The sequence below is a fragment of the Arachis ipaensis genome, chromosome B1 (assembly GCF_059453495.1).
Source record: "Arachis ipaensis isolate K30076 ecotype BB chromosome B1, ASM5945349v1, whole genome shotgun sequence".
NCBI lineage: Eukaryota > Viridiplantae > Streptophyta > Magnoliopsida > Fabales > Fabaceae > Arachis > Arachis ipaensis.
In genome coordinates, this window is record NC_142436.1 from 752,500 (window position 1) to 778,087 (window position 25,588).

Genomic DNA, 25,588 nt, shown 5'->3' on the forward strand with positions numbered 1-25,588 from the left:
ACTTAGCATAATTGTATTATTTATATCCAACCCAATTCTTTAATAAGGAGAGAAAAAGGAAAACAAGCCAATGAGTAATAGCTCAAATGACATAGTCTCTTCATACTCAATTAAGAAGTTGCGGGTTCAAGTCTCGTATCTTTGGTAAAAAAAAAACAAAAAAAACAAAAAAAAATGAATATTCCTATAATCACATTTAACATTGCCCTATGCTATCATCACCAAAAACCCAAAAAAAAAAAAGAAAAAAAAAAAACATTACCCTATGCTGTGTGCCCTTTGCCTTACTTCTTCTTCCTCTTCTTCTAAGCTACTTTACTGCGCATCTCTCTCTCTCTCTCTCTCTCTCTCTCTCTCTCTCTCTCCGTTCACCACTTTCAACAAACATCAAAACCCAACCCAAACCAAACCCAGAAGAAAAGGTGAGCTTTTTTTTTTAAATTTTCTCTTTCCCTCTTTCAAACAACCGATTTCTGAATCGATTATATATAAAAAAAACCCTTTTATTAATGCTTTCTCAATAAATAATTGCGATTAATATGATTTTAACAATTATTACAATAAGAATGCGATAATGAGATTGATTTTGTTTTCGTGCGTTCAGTGAAGTGCTCATCACATTCGTTCTTCTTCAGCCTCTGTTCGGATTCAAGTTGTTGCTGATTTCAGTGCTCAATCACTCACTCATTCAAGTGTGTAGCTGATTTCGCTGAGGTCCGGATTTTTCTCATGTGCACATTAAAGTTTGTGTTTTGGATTTGCTTATTTTCGGATTAGCTTTTAATTCTGTTTAAAATAGCTTATAATCGATTTTTTTTTTCTTTTTCTGAATTGAAAGCGATTATATGTGACCCCAAACGTGCCCTTAATTGAGTAGCCAATTTATGTTTGCTTAAATATATTTATGTTCTGTCAATGTTGTTGTGTTTCTTTCTTAATAGCATTAGGTAGTGGTGCATAGCTAAGTTCAGAAGAATGTCCTTTTGTTAAGATTTGGTGCTTTAATTTGTTAAAATTATTATTCATGAGGTGGGGTTTTAAAGATGTCACTTGTATTTGGTGGCTGAGTTGAGAAAGTGGCAACTGCATTTTTATCACTTTTTTTTGTCCTGCATTGCCTGAATGGGGTTTAGAAATTGCAATTGGATTTGTTGTAGTATTTGTTTTTGAGGACCAAATTGAGTTTGTAAATGATAAGAAATTCGACTTGAGAAGGGAAAATGATGGGTTGAAAAAGGTTGGGAGCTATTTCTGACTTAAGGTCATTGTAACATGTTAAATTTTTGGGCAGGCTTCTTCTCTTGCTAATGTGAGGATGAGTTCCTTCTCCATCACACGGAAAAAGACACCATTCCAGAAGCACAGAGAAGAGGAGGAGGCAAAGAAGAAGGTAGGGTTGATCTATCCATTGTAGTTAGTAGTTACTTCTTGTTATAATTTTAAGTAAGGACATTTGCTAATGATCATAATGGGTATTGTCTCCTGCAGAGAGCTGAAGATGAGACTGCTCGTTTGTATGCCGAATTTGTAGAGTCATTTCAAGGTGATACCACTCCTGGGTCAAAGGCTTTTGTACGAGGAGGAACAATTAATCCCAATGATAAATTGAAGGATGATACTGAGGGTTAGTATGAATTCTATACTTCCTAGCATTCAATATATTCTTCTGCTTTATCTCTTGGAAGTCTTGATTATATAATGTTATTCCTGTTGTGGATAAATACATAGTTTTTGCTATTATTTTGTATAATAAATTTAATAAAAATACGGACCTTTCTTATTCATTCGCGGATGGCAGGTGAAAAGTCCAAAGATGGGGTTTCTGGTCCAAAGAAGGGAAGTAGGTAAATAAATGCTTTTGATTAACAATGTTTATGTGCTCTTTTAATCAGGCATCATAATTAGAAAAATCACATGTCATTGTCTTCAGGTATAGCATACTTTTGTTAGGGTTGTAGCTGTTGAATAATAGAATGAATACTGTAATTTAGTTTTATGAATAGCAGTACATCTAATGATATAATTTAAATAATGGGAACAAAATTTGTGTAATTGTGGTATCACTCATCTGCTCATGTATATGAAAAAGATGTAGTTTTTTTCCATCTTTAATTTGTGGTATGTTCAGTTTACATAGATAAAAACTTGGTGACTGATATCCCTTAACATTGCTTTTGAAGATCATGCATTGTATAAATCATAAGCTAAAGCTTGTTGTGGATGATTGTTAATTGTTGCTACTGTAGATATTATAGTTGTTTGCAAGGACTGAGAATTATATATTCTTTTAATTATGAAGAAATTTTAAATTGCTGATGGAAATTTGTTATACAATGTGAGTTGGTGCATTTGCAATTGTTGAAAGTCAACTTATTAAATATGTATCATTCTCAGTGCATAACAAATCAATATTCTTGTATTGCATCGCTTTATGGACATTTGATTTTTGGCATGATAGGTAAATGATTGCCTTTGAAATTTAGCCAAGTCATTTTCATGCTTGTTATAGAAATCGGGTTTATGAAATGGTTGATCTTTTTTGGCTTCTAGCTTCCTTGATACTATGAATTAGAAACAAAAGAAAATGTAAACAACGTTTCTGACCTTCCACATTGAGGTATCCTTTGCATGTAACAGAATGAAGAGTAAAAAAGTGGCATATGAGCAATGGAAACCTCTAATGTATCTTTCCTGTCTAAGTTTACAGGTTGATATACCTCATCATAAGCATTAGTCGTGTTGTTTCATTATGGTTGTATCATAGGTTTTAGATAATCTAATCTTCTAGTGCATATTTATATCATATTTATACTATTTATTTGTTTTCTTCTACTGTAAATGTGTATCATTGTTAGGAATGCTGTTTGTTGGGACATTTGAGACGCCATTAATCCTTTTCTGTAAACTCCTATGTCAAGTTACTCTCCTAGTGAGAAAAATAGGCAATTATATTTATTTGCAGAGATGGACAAGTATAAATTCTTCCTTAACTATGTTTATATTTCTATGATTGCGGTTTAAATAAGACTAACAAATGGAGTAGGTTTGACCGATACCTATGGTGTGCATTTTTAAATTTCATTCGCACTTGATGATCCAGATCTGTTATACTTAGAATACCAAATTGTGAATTTGGTTATAGATGGATTTTTTCAACCTTACATTGTGTCATTTTGTGTGTGTCATGTGCATATTTTGAGTGGGAATGTTTATGGAGGTTAGAATATCAACACCTATAGTGGGAAGAAAAATGCCAGAGTTCTGGAGAATAGAGAGCGAAAGGGAAGGTGGGTTTACATAATTATATTGGAAGAGGACGAAGTTTATATCCTATCCTCAGAAGCTTGATTAATCCATATGTGAACCTTCATAGGAAAATGTGTTGTGAGGTTGTGAATATAAATGTAGCTCGTGTTGAAATATAGAATTTACAATGGGATAGAAAAGTTAGTGGGTTAATCCAAGAACTTCTATGAGGACCTAAAAGAACTTTAGGTGGACATTGGTTGATTTGGAGCACAAACCCTTTAATTTGGTTCCTTGGCATATATGCTGAGAGATTGGCCAATAGTAATCTTCGATTTTCTCTTTTATTGTTTTCTCTTGTTCTGTGTTGAGGAGGATTCCTTACCATCCCATCTCTTTTCAATCTATCTGTCTTAATGAAGTTATTCTTTTGTTAAAATAATTCGTTAGATTTCTGTATGGAGTTGTTTTGTATTTGGCTGTCAACTTTCTTGGTTCAGTGCTTCATGAGACTTTTCATATTAGCATTTGAGTGGTAGTCCAGTAGAGAGTGTTCTACATGGCATGATGCTTAGGATACAATTTATTTGATCCAAAGTCAATGATGCTCGATGTATTTAATTACCTATTGTCATATTGGATAAATTTTACAATACAAGCAACCAGTTAAGTAAAGAATAATAAGTTCTTGCTTCATTATTTGATACTGGGCAAATGTTTCCATTTCTTGTTTATTGTGTGTTTGTGTGTGTTGTCGGGGTAGTGCTTTGCCCAGTTTGGTAGGTGGAGGAGTTGTGCTTTTTGACTGTGATTAGTAGTTGAGATGGAACTTAGTGGCCTTCTGGAGGATTTTGCTGGATTACCCCAGTCGCAATTCCTGAGGCTTCAAATTAGCTGTATGTTTAAAGAACCAAGTTCGAAGGACTATTTGAAAATGATGAATGTAATATGTCTGACACTTCTATTTAGTCATAACATTGCTAGTAAACTAGCATGTAATTTCATCATTCCTTTTTCTTTGCAGGTATGTTCCATCTTTTATACCACCTCCAATGGCAACCAAGGGGAAAGAATCGGAAAGGAAAGTCTGTATCACAGTTCAACCTTTGATCTCTGATTTTGTTGTTAAGGAGTTTTCATGTATACAGATCTAATGCTTTTGTGTTGTACTTTGCAGAAAGAGGAGGAAAAACCTAAGGACAAAGAGAAAGGAAAGTCGAGGAACATTGATCATTTCATGGAGGAGCTAAAGCACGAGCAAGAGATGAGGGAGAGGCGGAACCAAGAACGTGAAAATTGGCGTGATGGGCGCCACGGAGAACATTCCACTGTAAGTGTTACTTTTATCATGCTCAGCATGCTGAATAGAGTTGTGTGTTATTGGATTTTGTCCCATATTTAAATGACTTGCTTATGGCTTGTAGATTTGTGAATTTATGTTGGGTAAATCTACATAAACATATTAAAGTAATTGGGTATTTGTATTTTCATATTTTTGTCCATTACAAATATGCCCTATTGTGCTTTATATAATTTACTCCGTGAAAGTAATTGTCAGTATATGTTTATCCCTTGTAATTAGATTTGCTTGTTTGATGAATTTATGAAACATTCCTATTGATAGTTTTCCCCTTTCCAACAGTCAAGTCGCTTTGACGAACTACCTGATGACTTTGATCCAAGTGGAAGACTTCCTGGATCATTTGATGATGGCGATCCCCAAACTACGAATCTGTATGTTGGAAACCTCTCACCCAAGGTTTGATTGTCTCCTCAGTATATGGGCTTCTTGTTATTTGAGAATTAAGGACACGAATCTCAACTTGGCTGTTCTATAATTCTAGGTTGATGAAAATTTTCTGCTCCGTACTTTTGGAAGATTTGGACCTATTGCCAGTGTGAAGATAATGTGGCCTAGGACAGAAGAGGAGCGAAGACGACAAAGAAACTGTGGCTTTGTGGCTTTCATGAACAGAGCTGATGGACAGGCTGCAAAGGATGAAATGCAAGGTCTGATTCTCTTAATTTGGAAGATATGATAGGGCTCCCTTGTTTCCTCTGTATTTTTTTTCATAATATTATTAACAGATCGACATCCATGATGCTATGTAATCTGTTCCTCAATTGCATCTTACTTGAGTTTTGAGATTAAAGAAAAACATTATTGAGCTGACTTTCTATTTGCATGGATAATTATTGAGTTTATGCTTGGAAAAAGATCTAATACGAAACTGGACAAATGTTTATGCAGGAGTTGTGGTTTATGAGTATGAATTGAAAATTGGGTGGGGAAAGTCTGTTGCGCTCCCATCGCAAGCCCTACCTGCACCCCCACCAGGGCATATGGCCATCAGGAGTAAGGAGGTATTATTATCGTTTTCCTTTTGTATCGTGATTCAATCAGGGAACATTAACCCTTCAGTAGCTTATTCAATTCTAATAGAGTAAATAATTAAAGTGGTTATTGTTTATTGATCTATTCATCTTAAAGCCTGCTATGTGTATCTAATGTGATGATAAAAAAAAAACACTAGAACAGTGACCATCTTTATTTTGTATAATCTTTTCAATGTAATAATTATAAAGAATAATCTTTGGTTTGCAGGGTAGTACTGTTATCCTATCTGGTCCATCAGGCGGTCCACCTGTGACTTCTGTGCCTAATCAGAACTCTGAACTGGTAAGTTATCAGTTTCGGAGTCATAATTTTTTTTAGTCCATAATTCCCCTTATACAACAGTTATTACATGTGTTGTTCCTGATGATGATAGGTCCTTACTCCTAATATTCCTGATATAATGGTTACACCTCCTGAGGATGAACATCTGAGGCATGTAATTGATACAATGGCTTTATATGTTCTGGATGGTGGGTGTGCTTTTGAACAAGCTATCATGGAGAGGGGTCGTGGAAATCCTCTTTTCAACTTCTTGTTTGTTCTTGGCTCAAAGGAACACACCTACTATGTTTGGAGACTCTACTCATTTGCCCAGGTACATCAATTTTGATTTTGTGTGAGGATCTATTTGCTTTTCATGAATGTGTTGATTAGAACTTGGATTAACGAATCCAAGAGAAGAGTTCATGTATGATGTATTTGAATTGTTGACTGAAAATGTGTTTATTTTTCCTGCAATACAGGGTGATACTCTTCAACGATGGCGGACTGAACCTTTTATCATGATAACGGGTAGTGGAAGGTACCGTAAATATTCTAATCTTTTTTTGAGTACGAGGTTTATTGTTATTTATTACCAAAAATGAAAACGGAACGAATGGAAAAGTGTGTTGGTTGGTTCTTTGATTTCTCTATTTGTCTCTGATTGATCACACATAATGCGCATCAGATTGACAAATATATCCTTTTTTTTGCCAGATGGATACCCCCCTCATTACCAACAGCAAAAAGTCCAGAACATGAGAAGGAGTCTGGTCCAACACATGCAGGAGGAAGAAGCAGGGTACTCTTTATAATTGTATTTTCAATCAGGATGAATACAGTTTCTCAACATTCTCCTGATTTACTCATTTCATTTCCATTTGTTTATATTTTGCAGCGTGTAGAGCCTGAAAGAACACTGACTGATGCACAGAGGGACGAGTTTGAGGATATGCTGCGGGCTTTAACATTAGAGAGGAGCCAGATAAAAGAGGCCATGGGGTTTTCTTTGGATAATGCCGATGCAGCTGGCGAGGTAAAAATGACTGGAGTTTTCTTTCCTTGATGAGTTCGCGTGCTATCATTTAATATTTAAATTTTGCATATTATCTGTATTTTATAGTGGTAGCAATCTAATCTTTTCTTAACATGCAGATTGTTGAAGTTTTAACAGAATCATTGACGCTTAAAGAAACCCCCATTCCAACTAAAATTGCAAGGCTCATGCTTGTATCTGATATTCTTCACAATAGTAGTGCTCCTGTAAGAAACGCATCAGCATATCGCACCAAGTTTGAAGCAACATTACCTGACGTAATGGAGAGTTTTAATGACTTGTATCGTAGCATAATGGGGCGCATTACTGCTGAAGCACTTAAAGTAAGCTGATCAATCATGACTGCCTTTATATAATTTCTTACTATTCTTTCTTGTTTTGTTTCTGACCTTTGCCTGAAATATTTCCAGGAACGAGTACTGAAAGTTTTGCAAGTGTGGGCCGATTGGTTCCTCTTTTCAGATGCTTATGTGAATGGCTTAAGAGCCACTTTTCTTCGACCTGGGAACTCCGGTGTTATACCCTTCCATTCCATATGTGGTGATGCTCCTGAGATCGAACAGAAGGCCACTTCCGAAGATATGGTTGGCGGCAAGGCCAACCAAGATGCTGCATTGGCAATGGGCCGAGGAGCTGCAACAAGGGAGCTAATGAGTTTGCCTCTTGCCGAGCTGGAAAGACGGTGCCGACACAATGGATTGTCACTTGTTGGTGGCAGAGAAATGATGGTTGCACGGTTGCTAAGTCTTGAAGAGGCAGAAAAGCAAAGGGGTTATGAACTGGATGACGAATTGAAATATGCTCAAAACCAAGCAAATGCAGGGAAGTATACAAGTACTCGGCGGGATACGAGTGCTGAGCCTGAACCAGCAGGATTATCTGGATGGAACCACTATTCGGATGAAGATTTGCCTTCACAAGGCAAAGGGTCTTCACCTTTAGCATCAACCCTTTCTATTCCACAGCCTGAACTTAAAGCCTTTACAAAAAAGGAGAAGAATGATCCAGTTTTGCCTGCCTCTAAATGGGCTCGAGAGGATGATGAGAGTGATGATGAGCATAGGAGGGATGGAAAGAATCTTGGGCTAAGCTACTCGTCTTCTGGTAGCGAGAATGTTGGAGACGGTCTTAGTAAAGCTGATGAACACGAGTCTGCTGCAGATACAAGTTTTTCAGCTCACACTGACAGTGGAATGAATGAAGAGCAGAGGTTGCGACCTTTTTGTTCTTCCCTTATTCCATGTCATTATTTTTGTGAATTCACTTTCCCTCTAAAGCTATTCAGAATCTCAGTAAAATGTTATCTTTTTATTTTTTTTGTTTTCTAGATGCTTATGGAGCTTACCTTTTCCATTGTTATACAGACAAAAGTTACGACGCTTGGAGGTTGCTCTAATTGAATATCGGGAGTCTCTTGAAGAGAGGGGAATTAAAAATTTGGAGGAAATTGAGAAGAAAGTTGAAGCACACCGGAAACGGCTGCAATCAGAGTACGGTTTATCAGATTCTGGCGAAGATGGTCAAGGCAATAGTAAGTTCTTTCTATTTCAGGGAAACCCTAAGTTTTTAATTTCTTGTTTTCAGTTTTAATGACAAAATTTTCAAATTTTCCAATCATAATTTTGTATTTGATCCTCCGTTCCTGTCTTTATTCTTCGTAAACAACACCTGGAAACAAGCCTCGCAATTTTCGCCAATGCCAAGCACACCATTAATTCTTAGAGGGCGAATAATGTTATTTTATAATTACAGGACGAACGTCTTCGGAGAGGAGGGATAGGCACGATGTCTCAAGGAAACGGCACCGCAGCCCGAGTCCAAGCCATAGTCCACATCAAAGATTATCAAGTCGAGATAGAGATAGAGAACATGATTTTGATAGGGAAAGAGACAGGCAAAGAGATAGAAGTCATGATTTCGACAGTGATAAAGGAAGGGACCGGCACCGCGAAAAGAGTGGAAGCCGAGAGAGGGATGATCATGACAGGGAAAGGAGCAGGGACAGAGATAGGGACCGGGACCGGAGAAGACGGACCAAATAAGAACATTTCAGGTTCTCTATTAGCAGAGATCTGTCGCCTGAAGTTGGCTTTTGCCATCATAGGGAGATTTTGGCAAATGTGATATGGGAAATAGGAATGAAGTGTCTGCAAGGAAATTGTGTTACTATATAGACTACTACCTTTGAAAATGTTGAATAGAATCTGGCTCATGAAACATTCATAATTTATGCTAAGATGTAATTTCAAGATTTGAAATCTTAATTTTGTCAATGAATTAATGTTGCCCTAGCATTGCATGTACTTTAGATCAAAGAGAGTAATTTGGCTGAAATTTTCCAATGGTGTATTTTTGTTTCTGGTTGTTGAATTATTAAAGGATAAACGGGTCACAGCTAAAAAGATGAACTTCTGATAACATAGATGTTAGTGGATTTTGTTGGTTTTAACAAAGAGTTGGCCAATTGGGTAACATTTGTCAACTAATTAGTAATCCAGTTTTATGGACGAGTAGCACGTAATAAGAAATTATTGCATGCTTTTTTAGAACAATTATGCTGAACTCGCTCACAATTTCTTCTTGGACCGAGAGTTCCATTTTTAATTAATAATCAAAGGCATAAGCCTGGAACAATACAAAGATTTTACATAATACTATCAACATAATGAAATTTGTGATGTTATACATCCATTATTAGTGAAAAACATGAGAAAACTGTTACATTTATTAACAATAGACCCATGATAAGAAATAATGAAAGATTACATTTTGCCTTTAAAGGGTCTCTATTGCCTTCAAATTCATACAACATACAAGCAACTTTGAATGTCTTCCAATACTCAAATTTTATTTTCCATATCAATTTTTCTGTCACAACATATATCACATTTTTACATCACCTAATGATAGACAAAGTTCTAAACTTCTAATCACTTACCTGTAAGGATTCACTGATTCACATGATTGGTATTACACAATATTTATGCCAACTTTGATTTTTCTATACATTTCTACACAGAAGCTGAAACTTAAAGGGTGCATAAGCGAATTAACTTGCACCCTACGGCCTCAAGACTTTAGGGCCTGCGTTGGAGGCCATCCAAGAAGATATCACATCCACAAGCTGATCCATGTCCTTCGACACTTCTGCACGGAGGACTTGTGAGTCGATGCCAAAAGTGTTCCCTACTTCTTTGGCAACTGTCTCCCATGGTGTTCCTACCGTAAGATTTGACAAAATCTCACTTCCGCGATTAACGGCATCGGCCATTGCTGGTGGAACATCTGGTAAGGCCTGTAAGGAGTGTAATAAAAATTTAAGGATGGTAGTAGCAGCATCTATAGATATCAATTTATAATTGCAAGAACTAGAAATACCTGCTGCAATGGAAGACCATGATCTCCAGGCAGCTTGCGAATTGACATGTCTAGCACTGAGCTAATTGCTGCTTCTGAACTAAGCACCTGTGCTAGAGTTGGGGTTTCATCTATTAAATCATCCTTGAATTTTATAAGAAGATTCCTGGATATGCCATAGTATGATTTTATCTGAAGAAACAAGAAACAAAATAGCACATAAATACAATTTTATTTAATGTATTCCTAACAACCAGAGTTTCAATAAGAGCCTCACAAACTTTGGTGTTTGGACTCTATTTTTGTATAAAAAATAATCCTCAGATAACTATCAGTTGAAGTTGATGCAGTTAGGAACCTAATCTAATTTAGAATTTAGACAAGGATTCTGAACTAACTACAACAAACCAAGATGCTTGCTGAGAGGTTATGCGGCATAAGGGATAAAATAAATCCTTCTCAAAATTACTTTAATGGGAAGCATATTAACAAACAGAGATGTCACATACAAGTCGACGTGTTTCCTCAGGCCTTGGTATAAACTCTTCTCTTCCTTTGACCAAATCCATGTACAAGGGGGGGAGCTGCTCAACTAAAGGAAGAACCTGTTTCATAATGGGGGGACTAACATTTTCGAATTGTTTCAGAGTCATCTCTGCCTGCAAGTGTTTCGTGTGTGAAATTAGCCATCTAAAGAAGTAACATCAATAGAAAAAGGCATATTTATCAGTGCTTCCAAACAGGATGGAAATTAACAGTTTCCCCACACTCAAAATATTAAACAACAAGGATTTTGCTGAAATTTATGCAATTAGTAAATTACTTTTTGCACTCAAGGGAAATTATAGTACCCTTTGTTGAGTGTTGAGACATGGTCAAAAGATGAGGAATTCCCCTCGTATTTGCAATATAGCACTTGACTCCCTAACTTATAAACATCATATAGCAACAACCTCCCTTGAGAAAATCTAGGCTGGTTCATCTTTTAATTCGATGGTAAAACTCTCCAATTCAATTTCCCTATCCTGAATTTCAAAAGCTTTTTGCAAGAGAAACAAATTGTCATCATAAGGAACCTTTATTTTTTTATATAAAAAATGCAATATTGCAAATTTGTCTTTCACATAAATAAAGTAACACCATCTTAAGTTTCTAGGAACTTGACTAAAACAATGTGTTACAGTATCATGTTAAGAGTTTGACTGAAAAAAAGGTCCTGTAGTATAGACCTATAGGATTATACACCAAAAGGAGCAAGATATTTATAGAATTTTTGTCTACATCTTAATATGACCGTTCTTTCATCTCTTCCCCTTCTTTTGTCAACTTGAAGGGAAGGTTGTTGTAATACGACATTAATCAGTGAAGGAGCCAAAGTCTATTTAACATACCTCAAGGGAGGTTATTGATTTTTCTCCTATGAAACATAAATAGATGTCTTCTCAATATCCGAGCAAGGTAGTTTATGTAGCAATACTGACCCCTGCACGTAGAGTTGGTGAAGCAAAAATATCTGATAGGAGTGGACCAATGCTTTGAGCCATTGGGACAATAACTGGAGAGAACAAAGGGACAGCTGAACTTGCTTCCTATAACAATGGAACAAAAGCTAGTCAATCAATAATAGCTTATATAGGAGATACTAAGAATTCTTCGCATCTTGCTTACTGCCTAAAATGGTAGAAATACTTATAAAATGAACAATGATTAAAAAAAAGAAGAAACGTTCTATTCAACTTTGGTACACCACAAAACTAAAGTGACCATATTTCAAATGAAGACCTCAAAACCTTATTGAAACAGATTTTTAGGAAAAATGTTGCATCTTGGATCTTTGACTTTATACCAAGTCACTGCATATAGTGACAAATTTAGGTAGATTGCACAAGGATAGGATAATCTTCAACTTTCTCGTTTTTTCCACCCACGAATTTAGATACACATTAAAGGTCAACAGTAAAGTTTTTCAAAATTTTCCCCTATTTAAATACCTTGTTGTTGAATGCCATCAGAACATTTCCACTTCTTTGCACCGCATACCTTGATCCTGAAACAATAAAGCAATTTATTGAGACAAACAACTTTAAATTCATTTATATTCCACAATCAACTTTGGCAGAAGATCTCAAACATACCTATCAGAAGGTGGACAACTGATCCCAAAGAATGGCCAACACCGAAAATGGGAAGATCTTGGATCTGAATCAATGAATATACTCAACGTTTTAACTTAAATAGGAAAAACTAAACCAGAAAGAAACTGGCCCTTGAATCATAAGTAGAAACTTACCGTTTCTTGCAACGCACGGCAGCACCTATCAAATTTGAACTGTACTTCATCTGCAATCAGGAAGTGATCAAACCCACTAGCATATGGTGTTGCAATGATCACTACACCCCTAGTAACAGAAAGGATTTTGCAATCAGCCTTTTTCATTGACAGATCCTAGATCTATGAGTGTCAGTCTCACATGATCCAAACATAAGGATAATTAACACAAGAGAGGAGAGTTTGTTAGGGAATGGATATGAGATATTGCAACAGTTCTATGCTAATATAACAATATATGCATTTGTAATAAGAAATTAGAAAGAAAAAGAAAAAAAGCTTTGGGGACACCCTATCAACATGTTATTACAATATCTTTCAACTGAATTGCCTGATCAGATTGGAATTCGTATATTTCATGAACAAAACACAGGTACTTACTTTTCTGAGAGACGCTCAAGAAACCACCGATAGGCAAGTTGAGGCGCAGCTCCAACAAATATACCTCCAATAAAATGTGCAACAAACTTTGGTTTGGAACTTTTGGGTTTGATAATCCATGCTCCCTGAAAAATTGTACAATGAAGATGCGCTAAATTGATTAAGAATACTTTTGAAAACAGAAATGGTATGGAAAGATTTAATTGTCTCTAGAAATGAATTCTTGAAAGCAAAAGTCAAGTTGTTGCATTTGAAGTTTAAGGAACTCACAGCTACTAAGTCAGGACAGGGTAAATAATTACTACTTCAAAAAACAAAAAGCAGATTAGTTTCTAAGGAAAATCAGTTTTCAACCATATACAAAAATCAAGTTGTAAAATCAAAATTTTCCAAAATTAGAAAGAAACATACTCAAATTATAAAAGAACATTAAATCAAAATAATAGTAAGCATATACCTCCAATTCACTCCAATCTCTGGAACCCCACCAGGCATCCTGTGATTGTCTAACAGAATCCGTAACCAACCTGGAATCCAAGAAAAAAAAGCCACATTTTTTCCCCTAATTATTTTATTTCCATTTGTAAATGCTGGTAAATGCTAAGAAAATAGTCAAGTTAGTCATAAATCCTAACATTGCAAGAGTCCATCAAAATAATCCCAATATTTGAACACTATCATAATCTTTCAATCAGATTAATCACGATATTTTCATTTCCTAAGCTAAATTAATCCAATTAACGGATTGCAAGGACTAAGGTGATTATATTTTAAATCTCAGAGACCAAATTTAATCATCCTTAATTATATGTGTTAATCTTTGATTATAGTAACATGACTTACAAACTAGAATCAACTAAGAATTATAATTAAAAAAAAAAAAACGAAAAAGTGAAGCTTTTACCTTTCAATTTGGGAGTAAACTTGAATTGCGTTAGATTGGGGTCGTTCAGTGTTGTTGTTGTTGTTGTGGTTGCGGTCGTCGACGTAATTATGGTTGTTAGAGAGGTTGCAAGAGATAGTGGCGGGAACAAAACGACGCGTGGTTGAAGGCGAAAGCGAGAAGGAGGATAAACGACGGTTAGAGTATGCGTTTTGGTGTTTGAGAGAGTAAGTAGGAGAGAGTGCAAAGAAAGACGTAGCAGAAGCCATAGCTGACAGTTAGATCATCCCTTTCTACTTTCAAGTTGCAACTTGCTTTTAAACACACGTTCTAAAAAAAATAATTAAATAAATTAAAAAGCACCAAATTCCGAAAATTTTAGATGTTGTAAGGAGTGAAGTGCCAATTTGAAGGCTCTCTGTTTTCATAAAAGGTTTAGTGAATTCCCAACCGGCGGCCTTGAGAATTATTTCGAAAGAACAACGAGGCTAAGAAAAAAATATCTAATTTGGTCTCTGATATTTTCTTTGGGATTGATTAGTTTATGTGCCAAAAAAATAACATTAATTTTGTTTGTACAGACGCCTCGTTGTCCTTTCGAGATAATTGTTAGGGACCGGATTGAAGTTTTTTTGTCAAGAACTTCGTTGTCTTTCAAAGTAATTGTTAAGGGCTATTTTAAATTTTTCTCAAAAAGAATGTCATGTTCACTGATATTAATATTTGTGAATTGTGAAACGATACAGTTTTTCTGATAATTTTATCATTATTTGCTAACATAAATCGTTGAATTTTCATTAATTAGATTTTAAGTGCCAGTCTAAAATGTTAGGGGTCTGTCTTTAGTAAGCTCAAGCCTTTTGAGCTTTTCTAATAGACACAAAATATAAATTAAAAATATACCCCACATGGGGGTTTAATAATAATAATAATTTTTTTATGTTTTAACTAACAAAACCCTTAATCCAAATTCAGCCCCACCCCCAAACTCACACCCTAATTCCCAATTCCTTTCCCCCTGTTTACTCACCAGTTGCCTCACCAGTTGCCGCCACCTACTCTACTCTCCACTGGTCTTAGCATTCACCGTCGCCGTTCAGCCAAGCCGTCGCCGTTGCCGTCCAATCCATCTTCCAGCGTCGTTCGTAGGCTCTCCCTCCCCGTCTCCTCTTCTCTCTTCTCTCTTCTCTCTTCTCTCTTCTCTCTTCTCTCTTCGAGTGGTTGTCAGCGCTCTGGTGCTCCATTCCCCCTGCATCCTCCACTTCCAGAGTAACAATGGAGCCTCAGACTCAGGTATGAAATTACTTCATTGATTTAATTTTCTTTTTGTTCCTTTTATCTTCTTGTTGCATTCCTCCAATCCCTTGTATGAATCTGTTGTATTGCTTCCTTTCGTTGATTTCATTCAATTTTTTTGTTCTATTTATTTGTTCTGATTCACGGATTGTAGGCTATATTTGTTCTGTTTTGTGCTACAAGTATGTTGGCGTAGCTAAGATTCATGCCAATTATTGTTCTATTGGTATCTAACATAGTGAGGCATGAGGCTTCATGGATTTTACAAACAATGGTACGAGAATGGATGTGGTTGCGTAAGAAGTAAATTTCTCAGTTCTTACTTTTTAGTGATGTAACAAACTCTGATGTTCTGGTTTTTAGTTAACCTGTTCTTATATTCTGTCTTTGAGTAACCAATGTTTAGTTAGTTATGCAATTTGCATTAAAAGAAGAATGCCAAACTATTTATAGATGATTCTTTTTTAATGAAATGAGTAAAAGAAAATAGTTCATCTAGATCATGATTTTAAAAAAACAGCTTCTTTCACAGCAGTGCAAAATTAAACAAATTACTTATTGCAAATTAATTTTCCTACACTTTTTTTAAAATTCCCTGAACACTCTCTTTGCACACAGTAATTCCCTTTCTTATACATGCTTCATATTATTACATCACTGCCTTGCATTACAGGTGTTCGATGAATTGCCTGACCCATTTCATATGTAAAATTATTAGCTCTAATTAATTTTCAATGGATATTGATTCAATACTAGTTACCAACTTGCCATTTAGTTACTTTTCAATTATAGAACCAAAATATTTGCCAAAAAACTTTGTAGAATAAGGAGTGATCTTTAGTTAGAAGCCGCCAACATTGCTTCCCCAGCATAGCTAGATTGAAAGCTCTCAAGTTTTTGAGATCCTAGACTGCCCTTCTGACTTTGGCTTTCTAGTTGTGCTCCACGTGAAACATGTCATTCTTTTCTCCTCACCTCTTTGTCCCCACTAAAGTTGGTTCTTCGTCTAATATACATGACTCTGAATAATTTTTTAATATTTATTTACTGTGCAAAAGTAACTATGAAACGTAAATTTAAATAGCATTGACTGAGAGAACTGAAGGATTGAAATTGAATAGAAGGTTGGTTTTTCTTGTTTAGGTTGCATTGTTATGTGGTAATAAATTAATACTGTTTATATAAATTGTTTTCTTATGATTATTTTGGGGTCATTAAGACTTTAGAGAACTTGAACTAGCTATTGTGATATCTGACTATCTGTATTCGTATTTAGTTAAAGTATAATTGTTCTTGTTCTCTCTAAGGTTTGATCTTTAAGGTTAATAGTGGATTGGAAAAAAAAAATATTATACTCACATATAACTGCTGTTCTTTTACTTGCTTTAAAATTTTAAATGTTATTTTGTTGTTTTATTTTGTGCTGAGTAATTCCAAATTCGTGTATTACTGCAACTCTGCAGGAATATTTGTCTCCTAAGAAGACCCACAATGTTGATTTATGCTTAAATTTGAATTTGTTGAATGTTATCTATTATTATTGATATATTTAACTATATCCTAGTTCAGTTTGTGACTAAGCTTTAAACAAATTTCTTGTTTAACTTGAAATGATCATGTAAAAATGCTGTATCGTAATCCCTCTTGTTCACAGTATTGGTTTGGTTTCATGAACCATAAAACTGGTTCTGAAGTGGATCCAGTTTGGATTTATAAAAATCCAAACCATGCCCACCCATATATGAATCTATATAATTGATCTTAATCACCAAAATATGAGACGAGATAGAGTTTAAGCTGCCATAAGAAAATTCAGAAATTAGTATTGTGATTCTTTTTGAAAATTCAATGGTTTTTGGTTAATTTTGCTTATTAGATTATAAATTGTACCTAATTTATGCTATTTTTTTTGGGTAATTAATGTTAGTCACTATAAATTGCAGGAAGCATCAAATAGTCAAAGACACACAAGTGATCAAAATGTGCATAATGTTAGTGATCATGTGGATGAAGACGTAACTTCTGATGCGGTGGATATGGATCAATATCGCATAAACTCTTGGGAAGATATTGGTAAGATTGATTTTTCAAGTCTATCTATGAAAAATATTTGTCAATTGCACTTTGCTGATCTTGGCTTGGCATTCGAATTTTATAATTCATATGCCAAGACGAGGGGCTTCAGTGTGCGAAAGAGTAGGAGTAGAATAGTTGATGGAAAAGTTAGAGAAAAAGCATATGTTTGTTCTTGTGAAGGGTATAGATTAGAAAAATGGAACCATATGAAAAATCGAGTTAGGGAGCCAAAACCAGAGACAAGATGTGGTTGTATGAGTAAACTTCATGTTTTCTTTGATGCGGTAATTGAGAGTTGGGTAGTGAGAGATTTTTGTGATGAACACAATCATGATCTTGTTGTTCCAAAGTTAGCAAGAATGTTAAGATCTCACAAGAAAATGACTGAGCCTGACATTAGTCAAATGAACCATATGAAAGAGGTGGGGATCAGCATACCAAACATATTTGGGTCATTAGCTAGCCAGTGTGGTGGGTACGAGAACGTTAATTTTTCAATTAAGGATATGCACAATCAAGTTGCGAAGCAAAGAAGACAATTACCTGATGATTTAACCTCTGCAATGGCTTACCTGGAAATGCTAGCAGCAAGGGATCGAAACTTGTTCTATAGTGTTGAAAAGGGCAGAGAAGGAGTGTTTCGGCAAATTTTTTGGTGTGATGGCCGGTGTCAGTTGGATTACGATCTGTTCGGAGATGTGCTAGCATTTGACGCCACATATAAGAAGAATAGATACAGATTGCCGGTGGTAATATTCTCGGGAGTTAACCACCATAATCAAACCGTTGTATTTGGTGCTGCGATAGTTTCGAATGAGAGGAAAAGCACCTATGTGTGGTTACTAAAACAGCTTCTCATAGCAATGAAGGGAAAGATACCGACTTCAGTAATTACGGATGGTCATCAATCGATGGCTATCGCTATTCAGGAGGTGTTTCCGAATGCACATCATAGGTTATGTGCATGGCACTTGATGCGTAATGCAACAAGCAATATTCACAAACCTCAGTTTACGAAAATGTTTACAAAGTTAATGCTAGGTGATTACGAAGTTGGTGTGTTCGAACAAAAGTGGGAGGAAATGGTTGGATTCTTTGGAGTGGAAGATCGGGAATGGATAGCAGATATGTATGGGAAAAGAAACATGTGGGCTACCGCTCATATCCGAGGAAAATTCTTTGCTGGGTTTAGAACGACTTCGAGGTGTGAAAGTCTACATGCTGTCCTCAAAAGATATGTTAAATCACGCTATAATTTGACAGAATTTGTTCAACACTTCCAGCGTTGTTTGAGCTACATGCGGCACAGAGAGGATTTGGCAGACTTTAAATCATCAACTGGACAACCTGTGATGCAGACACACTTTCAACAATTAGAAAGGTCAGCAGCTACCATTTATACCCGGCAAATTTTTGTCTTGTTCCGTTCAATGCTCCACAAGGCCAGCACATTGAAGGTAATATATGAAGAGGAAAAGAGTTCTTGCAAGATTTATCAGGTGTCAAAATTTTACAAGCCTAATATGATATGGCATGTGTCTTTTCACGGAGAGCAAGATGAATTTAAATGCTCATGCATGAGAATGGACTCCATAGGTATTCCATGTAGTCATATACTTGCTGTTTTGGGTTTTCTAGACATTGCAGAGCTGCCAAAATCATTAGTGCTGCGAAGATGGACTAGAAAAGCGAAGGAAGGCATTAGTGGGTATGATGACATGGGCGGCTTGATGGAGGATTCCTTGGCTATCAGTCGGCGTGCATGTTTGGCACATTGGTGTAAACAAATTATGAACGAAGGGTGCCTAAAAGGGGATATTTTTAATGAATCACGAGATGCATTGGTAAATATACTTTCATGTATTAGGGCTCATAGCGGGGACAATAACATGATGGAGGAGCATGCGGAATACATGTATGAAGACCTTGCAAAGAATGGAAGTACTGAGATAGAGACCACAAGGAAGCCTAAGCGTTGCAGCTACTGTCGCAAGGGTGGGCATAACATTGCTACGTGTTCTATGAAGAAAATGGATGAAAGGACTCCCCAATTTGATGATGACGCTGCGGAGAATATTGAGGGTGAAGACTACTCCTTCGTAGATGCTGAAAGTGATGAGTATGTTCACACTGAATGGTTTGAGGAGGAAGATGTAAGTTCAATACATTTAAGTTCAAGTATATTTTGTTACATATAATATTGTATGGCTAGCTCATAAGCCTTCCTATTTGCTGTTTTGATCCAGGAATATTTAGATTCCTCAAGGTATTATGAACAGAGTGGTGGCGAGACTGAGTCCTCAATGGATTACGATTCTGGTGGTATAAAATGTTTTAAATTTTATTTTTTATTTTTTGTTATACTTAGTTTACTCTTTTTAAACTTAAAAATATGTTGCTTAAATTTTAGGGGCAAATGATGATGATGATGATGCAGAGTTGTGAACCATCCGTTGCAACAATCAAAGAGGAGTTTAACAGCACTTTTTTTCTGTTTCTATTAGTTTTACTGTTGGAACTTGGTTACATCACTCTGAATCTTAAATACTTTAGAACAGGAGAATGAGTTATTCATTTCAGATAAGGGATTGTTGTTCCCTCATTAATCTGCAACATGCTTGTGACCTGACTTCATTGCATCCTTATTTGAGCATAAGCTATATTGGTTTATCTTTATTTGACAATAGTTCTCTCTTCTACTGGCTCTTATTTTGATTTGTAGAAGAATTAATTTGTCCTTTTTACCTTGGTTTCTTTAATGATTGTGTGCTGACTCCCTTCCTTATTTAGAATTTGCACTTGAAGTTATATTTTAGTTCTTACTTCTATTTGTCATTCATTAAAGCTTTCCTCATATTTCATCAAATGATTAGCCTCAAAATTTTCAAAAACAGGAATCAAGTATGTTGATCTCTGGGTGGCCTCTTTTATTCTTTTCATGAACATATTTGCTAGCTCCAAACTAGTAAATTACTATGAGAGCTTAGTGTGTGTGTATATATATATATTTGTCAGGGACTATACAAGTTTATACTCTTCTTAGAACTCATTTTGCTAGAAACTTGCTACTTAGAAATAGAGATTGAAAGCCAATGTTGTAAGAATAGTTTGGGAGAGCTTTTCGTATAAGATCTACTGAACAAAAATTGGGTACATATGCTCAAAAGGATCAATTTTCAAATTCTGCTCAACACAGTTCCCATCCCTTACTGTCATGGATTAAGAGGCTAAATGGCTAATACTTCATAATTTTGAAACTTCCAAGTATTCATAAACATTAATCCAATTCAGTTTTTTATGCTAGAATTTTAAAGTACCTGCCATATCATATCTTTGATTTACATAATACATTAATAATAAATGTTTTAAGAATTTGTCAGACAGCTCTTGAAAGGGTGACTATGAGGCTGCACTTGAGCACTATGTTCTTGCAAGCATGGCTATGTCAGAAAATGGCCATGAAGTAGATGTTGCCACCATTGATTTGTGATTCAAAGGGTTGAAGCTTTTGAAGAAGGCTTTGAAGATATATGGTAATGCACCTGGACAACAAAGCACTGTTACAGGGATTGAGGCTAGGACAAATGGGGCTTGCTTGCGTGCAGCGTTATGCTATAAATGAAGCCGCGGATTTGTTTGAAGAGGCTAGGACAATATTGGAAAAAGAGGATATAAGCTATATCGTTAACACATATTGACTTGAGTAATGTATCCAAAAATAATATTACAATCCAAGTAATTGCTGAAATAATATCCACATAATCGGATCCATGCAGGACACCATATAAATTAAACAGTATAGCAAATCAAAGCCATAATAATATTAATAATGTTGTCAAATAAGACAGAGTTCAATCTAACTGCCTTCATATGATCAGATCACCCTTTTGGCATTTTCATGGGAAAGCTAAATTAAATTATATCACTTGGACAGCAACTTTGCGTGGATCTTGGCGGGTTATGGTTGTTCGATCTAGTTCCATGACATCATCCTCATCATCTGACATATCAAGACATATATTTGAGTCCACATCCATATTAAATATTGACTTGCTGTCACTCTTTTTGATATTTTCCGTAATTTTGCATGTCTTATGAGGGGTGGTGATAGGATTGGTCTTGCTGTTTTTCAGAAGTCTTTCATTCTCCTTCAACTCAGGCTTGACATAAATGGAATTTATGCGTTCAATCATGAACTTCAATAGAATTTGTTCCTCTCGTATACTATTGTTAGCTCTTTTGATGTCCTGCAGATAACAGATAAATCATAGGTAATTTAAAATACAACAGCATTGAAACTTAAAAATAGGACACAAATATTTGTTGGTTTTACATACCTCTAAATCAGCCATAACTCTTCTCTCAAAGGAGTTCATCAGAACACTTGGTGGTGCACATGAGTTGGGTAAACTGAACCAATAATGATAATAGTAAGATATAATTCAACCAATAGTAGTAGCAAAAATAACAATAAACGTAATGAATTGAGTGTAGCCTTTACCCATGGCTATTATTGGTTGCCATTGATCAGAGCAATTCTCCCTCTAGGTTTTTTCTTCTGAACAGACTCTTTTCTTGCAAGATCCCGTCACATACACTTCTTTAATCCATCGATATCATCTCTGCGATTTTTTTTTCAATATCAGTAGAGATATGACACAATCAATCCATTAATTGAAATTGATTTGATTTCTTAAATGCAGATTCTCTTTCTTATTTATTGTTCAAAATCTTCTCTAATTAAGGTAATCAATCAATAACAGAAGAAGATGAATGCGTGATTAAAGGAGATGAGAAGATGTAATTACCTAACAGGGCATACACCACATCGATGATGAGTTGCTTCGTCGCCATCTCCCACGCCGGCCTTCTCCATTGTTGTGGTGCTTCCCATTTTCCCTTCTGTTCTCACATCATCTATGTTGGGCATCTTCTTCCCCTTTTGCGAAGCTTCTTCCGTGAGAGTGAGAAGCAAACCCTGACCCCCAAAATAAAATAAAACAAGTAAAGCAAACTGTTTTTAAATTTTCAAAATTCAAAATCGAATATATGCGTTATTACTAACCTATAAACTATAACGTAATTTTATTTATTATCACTAAATGGAACATCATTTAATCCTTTGATTTTTCATATTTGCAGTTATTATTATAGATTCATAATAAATAAAATTATATCAATATTTTAAAGATTAAACCTTTAAAAAAAATTATTAATAACTTTCTATTTTTAATTTTCTTTCCTAAATACAAGTACTTTTGTATTTATTTCAACAGTACTTATACTTACAACTTCTTAATAAAACGGAAAAATAAAATATCTATACTACTGACCTAGTAGATAACTCGTATACATTTTCATGGTGCACTGTTGAGGTGCGCGAATTACATTGATACGTTCGAACTAACAGCTCTGAAAATTTGATAATTAAAGTTAGAAATAATTCAAACTAAGCTAAAATAGACCAAACTCAACATTAACTCACTAAAAGCTCACAAGATAAGTCAATTGTTTGGATATGAAAGACTAATAATAAAAGTTATATTAGGCTAAGTAATTTTAGCTAAGCCAAACCAAACCAAGGTCAAGTTTGACTAAAAGCTAAAAAGTTGCCTCGAGCTCATGAGCTTAGCGAATCGAGTTGTTAACGACTTACTAGTTGTTTAAAATAACATACATTCACTAATATCTTAAGAACAATCAAGTCTCAACAAATTACAATCAACAGGTTATAAACCGGTTGTTGTTAAGTAGTTAGATAAACTTCTAGTATTTTTTATAGTACAAAGGGAGATCATAATGTTCCTCCACTTTAGAGTCAACATATTCACAGATAGAGAATGAAAAACAGGCCATGAAAATCCTGCAGTATTCAACCCTTATGGACTCACAAAACATTGGGTCAAGGTGGCAGCAGAGGCAGGAATCTCATTGATGACACTAATTAATTTTTAAGTAGTTAGATAACCAACTAATTAATTTAATTTTATTATATCATTTATTCAAAAAATAATCTTAATAAATATCATTTATTGTATCATGCGCTTTAATAATATCTTATGTGTATTATTGGATTTGATTTTAACTTTATATTATGTGCTTTAATTAAATGATCTCATTACTTGTAATAAGTAATCAAAACCTATGACTAAATAAGAATTTTTAAATATTAGTTAGCTGCTCAATGTCTTTCATTTGAATCTAACAAATACAATATTATAAAATGGTGTTGCCACTTAATGATTGGAAACAACCAGTTGGTGAGGCAATTTCTGCTGTATACTTAGTCTATTGAAACTAATTTTTAAACAAGAATGCTTGTCTTGGGGAAGCATTTTTAAAAAGAGCCACTATTATATGTTTTTAACTTACCAGTATCACTCCACCCAAGTGTATTATTTTATTCCTATGCACTTCATTAAAAAAGAAATGCCTTTTTATTCATGATCACAGTAGTTCTACACTATGCAAATAGTATTAGTTATATCACCGATGCAAAGATAACCAAGATATTGAAATTGTTGGTTTTCAAAATCAAGATGCCTATTTAGCCCCTTATTGGTTTAACACTTCAATGGATTATCAATTCTCAGTTTCCTTAGGACATCTTTTACCTCAGTAATCACGAAAAAGAAACAACACCCTTTTACACAAAATTTGATTCTTCATTATTGTCTACAACCAAATCTGTCATAAAGATATTGAAAATAACAGCTGAAAGTTTTGATGATTCATTATTGAAAATGATGTTCTTCATTATAATTCCCTCTGGCTTCCATTCACTCCATTAAAGTATTATTCCTTCATTAGTTCCCTGTTTTCCAGTGCTTTGCTTATTTTGACCATGACCATGGGAAAAAAAGAGAAGCTTCCACACATGCAGTAGTCATGACCAAATAGATAAATATAAAGTATGTGCTGTACACTTCTTAAATTCCAGAGACTAAGAACTTATTATATCACAAGATGTATGAGTACCTCATCTTAGTCTTAATTCGTATGCATGTTACAATGTGCATAATTTCATTTTTCGTAATTATATTATTAAATGCATGCATGTCCAATTGAGAGTTTTCAATTTTCTGTAGTTTCATCTTTCTATAAAATTAACTAAACAAAGATTCCGGCAATATGCTAATACCATATGGGCTTGTAAGCAAGTCATTTATGCAATGCATAAACTTCTTGAATAGACAATCAATGGAGTGTGTACATTTCATTTTTTGAGAAGTAATAATAAACAGCATCAAAATACAAACGAAATACATATATATTAGAAAAGATATGATGGGTACATCAAATTCTAGACTTTAATAGTAAAAAAACTAGTGACTGCTATTAATAATTGGTCTGAATTGATGATGTTTCTAACCGCATTATTAGATTTTCATCTTCCAGATCATATTATCAACACTGCAATTATGAAATTTCTCCAATGCTTAACTGACAGAACCTGTCCTCAAATCTACCGGGGGAATGAAGCAATCTACTGAGAGACCTGGGACATTGAATGCAACCTCTTCAATTGTCCATGCCTCTTCCATTTTTGTTTTGGTATGGCTCATAGCCATCTCCCCAAACCTGAAAAGAGTTACCACAGAATGCCCATTTTTGTTTCATCTGCCAGAGCACAAATCCACTGGACTCTGCGCACCCAGAGGCATTCCGGTTTTTCACTACTCTAGTTACAATTTCAAACTCAGAAGCTACCATCCTCACCTTTCCCATTGCATATGTATTTCTTATTGAAGTTTCCTGCAAGCATAGCCAGAAAAAAACACAAGACATCAAAATCACTAGTTTAGATTTTGAATAAAACATATTCACATTTATTTTCTGATGCAAATAGAAGAATTTGGCATCCTTAATAGTAGAGAGGTACATCTAATACTTTATAGGAAGTGAAATGAATTTTAACTTCTGCACCAGGACTTGATAATCTTGTATTTGTTAGATGCTCAATGTCTTTCATTTGAATCCATCGAAGAAATCAATTAAAGGCAATACATAATAATAATATCTTTAAGACAGTGTCATAGGTAAATCAATTAAATAAAAATATGGCATACATGATGCAAAACTCAAGATTTTTATGTAGGGAAAAGAACAGCAAAGACTTACCCCCTAGCATTGCACAGAGAATCAATTTCATCAATGAAAATTGTACTTGGTGCATATGCTCTTGCAAGATCAAACAAATACCGCACCATGCGTTCACTCTCACCACGCCATTTGGAAGATAAAGTTGCGGAAGAAACATTAAAGAGAGTGGTACCGCATTCAGTAGCAATTGCTTTAGCAAGA

The 25,588-nt window shown here is 35.1% G+C and overlaps 4 protein-coding genes across 9 annotated transcripts; 2 read left to right on the forward strand and 2 right to left on the reverse strand.

Moving 5' to 3' along the window:
- The first annotated feature begins 217 nt into the window (after positions 1-217).
- Positions 218-9,253, forward strand: LOC107625161 (protein RRC1). Of its 6 annotated transcripts, none has more exons than XM_088500746.1 (20): positions 237-422; positions 636-714; positions 1,292-1,390; positions 1,489-1,624; positions 1,799-1,844; positions 4,010-4,189; positions 4,271-4,331; positions 4,424-4,576; positions 4,889-5,005; positions 5,091-5,256; positions 5,498-5,610; positions 5,852-5,926; positions 6,018-6,239; positions 6,388-6,446; positions 6,623-6,707; positions 6,804-6,941; positions 7,061-7,285; positions 7,373-8,172; positions 8,327-8,493; positions 8,715-9,253. In XM_088500746.1, coding segments are annotated over exons 6-20 (2,673 nt in total). In that variant the 5' UTR covers positions 237-422; positions 636-714; positions 1,292-1,390; positions 1,489-1,624; positions 1,799-1,844; positions 4,010-4,187; the 3' UTR covers positions 9,005-9,253. The 6 variants fall into 6 exon arrangements, with proteins under 6 accessions (XP_088356868.1, XP_088356872.1, XP_088356869.1 ...); XM_088500745.1 differs by having other exon boundaries at positions 280-422; positions 605-714; XM_088500742.1 differs by lacking the exon at positions 4,010-4,189 and having other exon boundaries at positions 218-422; positions 605-714.
- Positions 9,254-9,789: 536 nt separating this feature from the next.
- Positions 9,790-14,292, reverse strand: LOC107625349 (Gut esterase (DUF1350)). The gene is made up of 10 exons (XM_016328000.3): positions 13,934-14,292; positions 13,487-13,556; positions 13,030-13,154; positions 12,610-12,718; positions 12,455-12,518; positions 12,311-12,366; positions 11,801-11,908; positions 10,829-10,978; positions 10,341-10,511; positions 9,790-10,257 (listed from the first exon to the last, which is right to left on the reverse strand). The coding sequence occupies exons 1-10, from the start codon at positions 14,179-14,181 to the stop codon at positions 10,024-10,026; spliced, it is 1,335 nt and encodes a 444-aa protein (XP_016183486.1). The 5' UTR covers positions 14,182-14,292; the 3' UTR covers positions 9,790-10,023.
- A 649-nt stretch (positions 14,293-14,941) lies between these two features.
- LOC148575524 (protein FAR1-RELATED SEQUENCE 5-like) lies at positions 14,942-19,765 on the forward strand. Its single transcript, XM_088500748.1, has 4 exons — positions 14,942-15,205; positions 17,152-19,437; positions 19,531-19,606; positions 19,695-19,765. Exons 1-4 carry the CDS (start codon positions 15,188-15,190, stop codon positions 19,727-19,729), a joined length of 2,415 nt encoding a protein of 804 aa, XP_088356874.1. The 5' UTR covers positions 14,942-15,187; the 3' UTR covers positions 19,730-19,765.
- A 1,436-nt stretch (positions 19,766-21,201) lies between these two features.
- On the reverse strand, positions 21,202-21,808 carry LOC107626031 (uncharacterized). The gene is made up of 3 exons (XM_016328838.3): positions 21,786-21,808; positions 21,622-21,694; positions 21,202-21,531 (listed from the first exon to the last, which is right to left on the reverse strand). Exons 1-3 carry the CDS (start codon positions 21,806-21,808, stop codon positions 21,202-21,204), a joined length of 426 nt encoding a protein of 141 aa, XP_016184324.1.
- Positions 21,809-25,588: the final 3,780 nt, after the last annotated feature.

Excerpts from the sequence above, each read along its gene's own strand:
- LOC107625161 (XM_088500742.1), top strand. The coding sequence starts at position 1,316 with ATGAGTTCCTTCTCCATCACACGGAAAAAGACACCATTCCAGAAGCAC. Across the intron at positions 5,257-5,497 it reads TGCAAAGGATGAAATGCAAG|GAGTTGTGGTTTATGAGTAT; the intron begins GTCTGATTCTCT and ends ATGTTTATGCAG. Across the intron at positions 6,240-6,387 it reads GACTCTACTCATTTGCCCAG|GGTGATACTCTTCAACGATG; the intron begins GTACATCAATTT and ends CCTGCAATACAG.
- LOC107625349 (XM_016328000.3), bottom strand. The coding sequence starts at position 14,181 with ATGGCTTCTGCTACGTCTTTCTTTGCACTCTCTCCTACTTACTCTCTC. Across the intron at positions 10,512-10,828 it reads CTGAGGAAACACGTCGACTT|ATAAAATCATACTATGGCAT; the intron begins GTATGTGACATC and ends TTGTTTCTTCAG. Across the intron at positions 10,258-10,340 it reads ATGGTCTTCCATTGCAGCAG|GCCTTACCAGATGTTCCACC; the intron begins GTATTTCTAGTT and ends CACTCCTTACAG.
- LOC148575524 (XM_088500748.1), top strand. Across the intron at positions 19,438-19,530 it reads AATGGTTTGAGGAGGAAGAT|GAATATTTAGATTCCTCAAG; the intron begins GTAAGTTCAATA and ends GTTTTGATCCAG. Across the intron at positions 19,607-19,694 it reads AATGGATTACGATTCTGGTG|GGGCAAATGATGATGATGAT; the intron begins GTATAAAATGTT and ends CTTAAATTTTAG.
- LOC107626031 (XM_016328838.3), bottom strand. The coding sequence starts at position 21,808 with ATGGCAACCAATAATAGCCATGG. Across the intron at positions 21,695-21,785 it reads GCAACCAATAATAGCCATGG|TTTACCCAACTCATGTGCAC; the intron begins GTAAAGGCTACA and ends TTATTGGTTCAG. Across the intron at positions 21,532-21,621 it reads GAGTTATGGCTGATTTAGAG|GACATCAAAAGAGCTAACAA; the intron begins GTATGTAAAACC and ends TGTTATCTGCAG.